This window comes from Schistocerca piceifrons, chromosome 2, assembly GCF_021461385.2.
Source record: "Schistocerca piceifrons isolate TAMUIC-IGC-003096 chromosome 2, iqSchPice1.1, whole genome shotgun sequence".
Taxonomy (NCBI): Eukaryota; Metazoa; Arthropoda; class Insecta; order Orthoptera; family Acrididae; genus Schistocerca; species Schistocerca piceifrons.
In genome coordinates, this window is record NC_060139.1 from 663,570,718 (window position 1) to 663,577,986 (window position 7,269).

Below are 7,269 nucleotides of genomic sequence, written 5' to 3' on the forward strand. Positions count from 1 at the left end.
TTTGTGGCGATTGTGGACGTCTTCTTCGTGAGGAACATACATGCACCCCACCACCTCGGTGCATTAATTGTCCTGGCGTCCACTCGCCTAGATCCTCAGACTGCCCCGCATATCAGAAGGAGAAGAAGATACAAGAAATCAAAACTTTGGATCGGCTCTCTTATTCTGAGTCCAGGAAGAAGTATAACCGCCTCCATCCCGTGCCATTGACCACCTCGTTTGCCTCAGTTGTGTCCACGCCTTCCGTGGTATCCTCACCCCTATCCTGTCCCCCCTCCGCCTCCTCCGCCCATCAGGGGGCTCTGCCTCCACCTCCCAAATCCCTCCCTTCCAAATCCTCCTCCCCCGTGGCCCCCACCCCCTCTCCCCGAGGGGCCACCCTTCCTCCTCCTCCTCCCCCCCCCCCCACGCCACCTGAGAAGCGATCCACTTCTCAGGCGTCCATCGGGGAAACGTTCCGGACCCCAGCTTCCGAGGTCCGGCGTTCCAAAACGGACCCCGCGCGCGAGGACCTTCTTCGGGTCCAGCCCACCATCCCTGTGCCTCCTTGGCCTTCCAAGAAGGCCTCCAAGAAGAAGTCTCTATCCCCCTCTCCACCCCGGCGCGTTTCGTCTGACGCTCCATCCGTGAGTCGCTGCTCCCGGCCGTCCTCAGTTTCGCCGGGACGCTCTGCTGCCAGGCGCTCAGATGGCCTTTCGTCGGCAAATGATGCTGCCCCTCCTACACAACCAGGGACAGCGGCCGCAGCTGGCGACGAGTCGATGGAACCGGATCCGCTTCCCGTCGGTTGTAGCGTTGTTCCCTCGCAACCTGGCCCTCCGCAGCCGTCGAGGTGACCAGCTCTTCCCCCGTCTCGTTCCACCACCTTTTTGACTAGCGATGGCGTTGTTTCATTGGAACATAAGAGGTATTCGATCTAATCGGGAGGAATTACAACTGCTCCTCCGCCTGCACTGTCCGCTCGTCCTTGGTCTCCAGGAAACCAAGTTGCGCCCGACTGACCGTATTGCCTTTACCCACTATACCTCGGAGCGGTATGACCTCACCCCTGTGGACGGTATCCCAGCTCATGGTGGGGTCATGTTGCTCGTTCGGGACGATGTCTATTACCATCCCATCCCATTGACCACCCCACTCCAAGCAATAGCTGTCCGCATTACTCTTTCTGCTTTTACTTTTTCAGTTTGTACCATCTACACTCCACCGTCATCTGCTGTTAGTCGGGCTGACATGATGCACCTGATCGTTCAGCTTCCCCCGCCGTTCTTATTGTTTGGCGACTTCAATGCCCATCATCCCCTTTGGGGCTCTCCTGCATCCTGTCCAAGAGGCTCACTCTTGGCGGATGTCTTCAACCATCTCAATCTTGTCTGCCTCAATACCGGCGCCCCGACTTTCCTCTCGGACTCATACCTACTCCCACTTGGACCTCTCGATCTGTTCTATCACTCTTGCCCGTCGGTTCGAGTGGTATGTCCTTTCTGACACCTATTCGAGCGGCCATTTCCCCTGTGTCGTTCGTCTCCTGCACCACACCCCATCCCCACGTCCTTCGAGCTGGAACATACTGAAAGCTGACTGGGGACTTTACTCCTGCCTGGCGACCTTTCCGGACCATGATTTTCCCAGTTGTGACAGTCAGGTCGAATACCTCACGGCTGTTATCATCAATGCTGCCGAACGTTCCATTCCTCGTACTACTTCTTCTTCACGTCGCGTTTCCGTCCCCTGGTGGAACGAGGCTTGTAGGGACGCTATCCGTGCTCGACGACGTGCTTTACGCACCTTTCGCCGCCATCCTACGTTGGCGAATTGTATTGAATACAAACGACTCTGAGCGCAATGCCGTAGAGTCATCAAAGACAGCAAAAAAGCTTGTTGGGCCTCCTTCACCAGCTCCTTTAACAGTTTTACTCCCTCTTCCGTCGTTTGGGGTAGCCTACGCCGGCTGTCGGGCATTAAGGCCCACTCATCGGTACCTGGCCTGACCTCAGGTAATGAGGTCCTAGTTGATCCTGTGGCTGTCTCCAACGCCTTTGGCCGCTTTTTCGCGGAGGTTTCAAGCTCCGCCCATTACCATCCTGCCTTCCTTCCCAGGAAAGAGGCAGAAGAGGCTCGGCGACCTTCCTTCCACTCGCTGAATCTGGAAACTTATAATGCCCCCTTTACTATGCGGGAACTCGAACGTGCGCTTGCACTGTCCCGGTCCTCTGCTCCGGGGCCAGATGCCATTCACGTTCAGATGCTGGCACACCTTTCTCCGGCGGGCAAAAGCTTCCTTCTTCGTACCTACAATCGCGTCTGGTCCGAAGGTCAAGTCCCCATGCGTTGGCGTGACGCCGTTGTTGTTCCTATACACAAACCCGGGAAGGATAGACACCTTCCTTCTAGTTACCGCCCCATTTCTCTTGCAAGCTGTGTCTGTAAGGTGATGGAGCGCATGGTTCATGCTCGGTTAGTCTGGATTCTTGAATCTCGACGGCTACTTACTAATGTCCAATGCGGCTTTCGTCGCCGCCGCTCTGCTGTTGACCACCTTGTGACCTTGTCGACATTCATCATGAACAACTTTTTGCGACGGCGCCAAACGGTGGCCGTGTTCTTCGACTTGGAGAAGGCTTATGATACCTGTTGGAGAGGAGGTATCCTCCGCACTACGCACAGGTGGGGCCTACGCGGTCGCCTGCCCCTTTTTATTGATTCCTTTTTAACGGATCGAAAGTTTAGGGTACGTGTGGGTTCCGTATTGTCCGACGCCTTCCTCCAGGAGAACGGAGTGCCTCAGAGCTCCGTCTTGAGTGTAGCCCTTTTTGCCATCGCGATAAATCCAATTATGGATTGCATTCCACCTCATGTCTCCGGCTCTCTCTTTGTCGAGGACTTCGCGATCTTCTGCAGTGCCCAGAGAACATGCCTCCTGGAGCGCTGCCTTCAGCGTTGTCTAGACAGCCTCTACTCATGGAGCGTGGCAAATGGCTTCCGGTTCTCTGACGAGAAGACGGTTTGTATCAACTTTTGGCGATATAAAGCGTTCCTACCGCCATCCTTACATCTCGGTCCCGTTGTTCTCCCATTCGTGGACACAACTAAGTTTCTAGGGCTCACGTTGGACAGGAAACTGTGTTGGTCTCCACATGTCTCTTATTTGGCTGCCCGTTGTACACGTTCCCTTAATGTCGTCAGAGTTCTTAGCGGTTCATCTTGGGGAGCGGATCGCACTGTCCTGCTTCGCTTGTATCGGTCCATAGTCCGATCGAAGCTGGATTATGGGAGCTTCGTCTACTCGTCCGCTCGGCCATCCCTCTTACGCCGGCTCAACTGCATCCACCATCGGGGATACGTCTTGCGACTGGAGCCTTCTACACTAGTCCTGTCGAGAGTCTTTATGCTGAAGCTGCCGAGTTACCATTGACCTACCGGCGCGACGTACTGCTGTGTCGGTATGCCTGCTGGCTGTTGTCTATGCCCGACCACCCCTCTTACAAGTCCTTCTTCGCCGATTCTCTCGACCGTCAGTACGGGTTGTATGTGTCTGCCCTGCTGCCTCCCGGAGTCCGCTTCCGTCGCCTGCTTCGACAATTGGATTTTGCCCTCCCTACCACCTTCAGAGAGGGTGAGAGCCCGACACCACCTTGGCTCCAGGCTCCGGTTCATATTTATCTCGACCTCAGCTCACTCCCGAAGGAGGGTATTCCGGCTGCAGTGTATTGCTCACGGTTTGTCGAACTTCGTGCTCGACTTGCCGGTCACACCTTTATTTACACCGATGGCTCCAAAACTGACGATGGTGTCGGCTGTGCCTTTGTCGTCGGGGCCGCCACCTTTAAATATCGGCTCCTCGACCAATGTTCCAGCTTTACGGCCGAGCTTTTTGCTCTCCATCAGGCCGTTCAGTATGCCCGCCGCCACCGTCATTCATCGTATGTACTCTGCTCTGACTCACTCAGTGCTCTTCAGAGCCTTGGAGCTCCCTATCCGGTCCATCCCTTGATTCAACGGATACAGCAGTCCCTCCATTCTTTCGCTGATAATGGTGGTTCTGTCAGCTTTCTGTGGGTTCCCGGACATGTAGGAGTGCCTGGGAATGAGGCTGCGGATGCTGCAGCCAAGGCTGCAGTCCTCCTGCCTCGGCCAGCCTCCCATTGTGTCCCGTCATCTGACGTTCGTGGGGATGTATGTAAGAGGCTTGTGTCGTTGTGGTGGGATGCTTGGTCATCCCTCCAAGGAAACAAGCTCCGGGCAGTAAAACCGCTCCCAACTGCTTGGACAACATCCTCCCGACCATCTCGGCGCGAGGAGGTCCTCCTGACCAGGTTGCGGATTGGGCATTGCCGGTTTAGCCACCGCTACCTGCTCTCCGGTGACCCAGCCCCGCAGTGCCCTTGTGGTCAGGCATTAACAGTGCACCATGTTTTATTGTCGTGTCACCGTTTTAGTCAATTTCGTGTTGTCCTGTCCCTGCGATCTACTTTACCGGATGTTTTAGCTGATGACGCTCGAGCCGCTGCTCGTATTCTGCGTTTTATAACTTTAACTGGCTTGTCCAAAGACATTTAACCTTTTTACTTATTTTATCTGCATCTTTGTCAGGTCCTTCTGGTGTCCCCCCCCCCCCCCCCATCCCCTTGAGTTTTACCGGATTCCATGTGCTCTACCAACAGTGACTGGGCGCTAATGACCTCAGCAGTTGAGCGCCCTTAAACCCAACCAAAAAACAAAAAAAAGGACAAAGGACAGCCCTGCAGGATTCATGGTGTCAGTTCCCTCTAGCACTACTTCAGACTTTAGTTGACTCCATGACACGTCGTGTTGCGGCAATTCTGCTCTCTCGCGTGGACCAGACATGATGTTAGGCGGGTGTACCAGTTTCTTTGTCTCTTCAGTGTATGTGGGTTTTGGTGTTGGTGTTTCTTCCAACCGTTCTAAGCCACCTGATTCTTAGCACATATAACGACATGTGCCTCGATGTTGCAGCTGTCGACGACGGGCAGCCCCGCTGTGGACGTGCAGCACTTCCTGTACGGCAGCGCCAGCGAGGAGGTGCACCGGCGGCAGCTGGCCGGCCTGCTGACGTTGTACCACGGCGAGCTGCAGAGCACGCTGCGCGCCCTCGGTCTGGCCGCCGAAGCGGACGCCTACCCGCTGGACAAGTTTCTCGAGGACATGGAACGAACCGCTCCAGTCGGTCTCTTATACAGCACCTTCAACGTCGTTTACCTCTCTTCGGGGCCCCTGGCATCAGAAATCAACAAGTTTTTAAACAATAATAAGTACTCGGGACAACTTTTTGCGAAGGCCTATGCAAACCCGTACTCTCTCTCCTTTCTCAAATACCTGACACCCTTGTTCGAAACGAAAGGGTTGCTGTGACGAGAGGCGGAGATTGTTTTTCCCTGTTTTAATATAATGTCAGCTCAGATATAAATTCTCAAACTTCTTTCACATCTCTGTCTAAACTTTAGGTCTGTAGACTTCTTTTCTTTTCTACCTGCCCCTCCATAGGCGAGATGTTTGAAGCACTCCTGTGCACTGTTGCTCGGCTCAGAATCCTATTTTGAATCCTGGTGATGAAAGCACTTTCCACCAGCAGCAGTATTTTGCCGGCAAGGCGAAGGGAGATGGTGGCGTTAAATTCCTGATCCCCAAATCTATTGCCGACCTCCTCCGTTTGATGCAAGGAGTGAGGACAATCGACACTGCTGATGGTGATCCATCTGTCAGATAGGTTCGTTAAGCTGCTTGAGACCAGTACGCTGTGTCCCAGCACGGGGTTTCTTCCTTCTCTTTCTCTCGCCACCGTACAATACGAACACGATACGTCAACAAAGCAAATGAAGGAACTAACATGGGCATGTGCCCATGTGCAGCCACGCTTCAGTAGCAACGAGGGTACATCGGTGTCTCACATCGCAAGCAGGAAAAGTGATCGCTGAAAATGCCTACGTGGGCAGCTGGAGTAGCTTAGAGTTAACGTCACGAAATTTAGTGACGATGAGAAGGAGCAAGAAATGACGTGGCGGTACGTACAGGGAAAATGTTAAAGTCGATTGAGTGGTCCGTGTACAAATTACTGCAGGACCGCAATCCTGACCGGATGAGATTCACTTATCTGCTACGAAGAAGAAGAAGAAGAAGAAGAAGAAGCAAAACGCACACAATATATATTTTTCTGACCATTTGGATGATCGTCTTATGAGGCAGCAATATCTGAGACATTATGATCAACATAGTCAGTACCTTATCGGACACAACTGGACTACAGGGCTAACATAGAATAATTGTTCTTGCTATGGGATTTAGTTTTAAAAGTACCCAGAATAAAAGACTTACCGTCTGCTAACGATACCACACAGATTCAGAAAAGGAAAGAGCTGGTCAATAGATAATTGAGGGGAAGTGCCAAGTATCACAAATGCAGTGTATTCCACTTCATATGTAAATTATCTGAATCCAAAAAACTGAGAAGCTGTGATACCACAGAACTATGTTGTCCAAATTATCACGCAAAAAAAATTATAGTGACCAATTAGAAACTAAACACTTTATTAAAAACGTCCTAAGGGCCATAGCAGGAAACTGACTGATTATAAGGCCTAATAAAAAAGTTTTGTTTAAAGCACCTTTATATGGAATCAATTAGTTTTATTTGTGATCATACAAGAGCAGACACAAAGCTTCAATATTTTAACTGACAGTACTGTAGTCAACAAAAACCATTTAAATTTTATTTCAAATTTTTTATGAGATCATACCAAAATTAAATTTAAGAAAAATATGTACAGTATTGACATCTGTCTCTTACAGAACTCCATTCCATACAGCTGTAATATTTTAACTATAGTACAGGAGTCAACAAAAACCATTTCACATTTCTTTTAATTTTTCATAAATCCTAAGAACACTAAATTCAAGAAAAAAGAATCATTCGGTATTGACTCCTATTTCTTAAAGACTTCAGTTCTTGGGATCGGATGTTGCAAAGGTTTATTATAAAACTGCCTCTACTTTTGAGGAAGAAATTGGAACGTTGTCAACAGATATTTATGTTTGGCAAATGACAAACATGGATGCTCTTTCGAATGAAATACGCCATGGTGTGTATCCTCCGTCATCCTTCCTCTTTAGAATACCTTGATGTTTTTCCATTCTTCTGTTCAGAATAAGATTTTTTTATGGTTTTGTTGTAATGAATGAGTATGAGAGACTCTGATCATACTGCATGTGGAGAAATACTCAACAATACGGTATATGTATCTCTTGAAGTACAGC

The 7,269-nt window shown here is 50.7% G+C and overlaps 1 protein-coding gene across 1 annotated transcript in view; it reads left to right on the forward strand.

Moving 5' to 3' along the window:
* LOC124777556 overlaps positions 1 to 6,487 on the forward strand; it is an 82,837-nt gene extending 76,350 nt beyond the window's left edge. The window contains exon 3 of the mRNA XM_047253011.1: positions 4,975 to 6,487. Coding sequence (XP_047108967.1) covers positions 4,975 to 5,370 — 396 coding nt within the window. The 3' untranslated portion in view covers positions 5,371 to 6,487. The remainder of the gene's footprint in view (positions 1 to 4,974) is intronic.
* Positions 6,488 to 7,269: the final 782 nt, after the last annotated feature.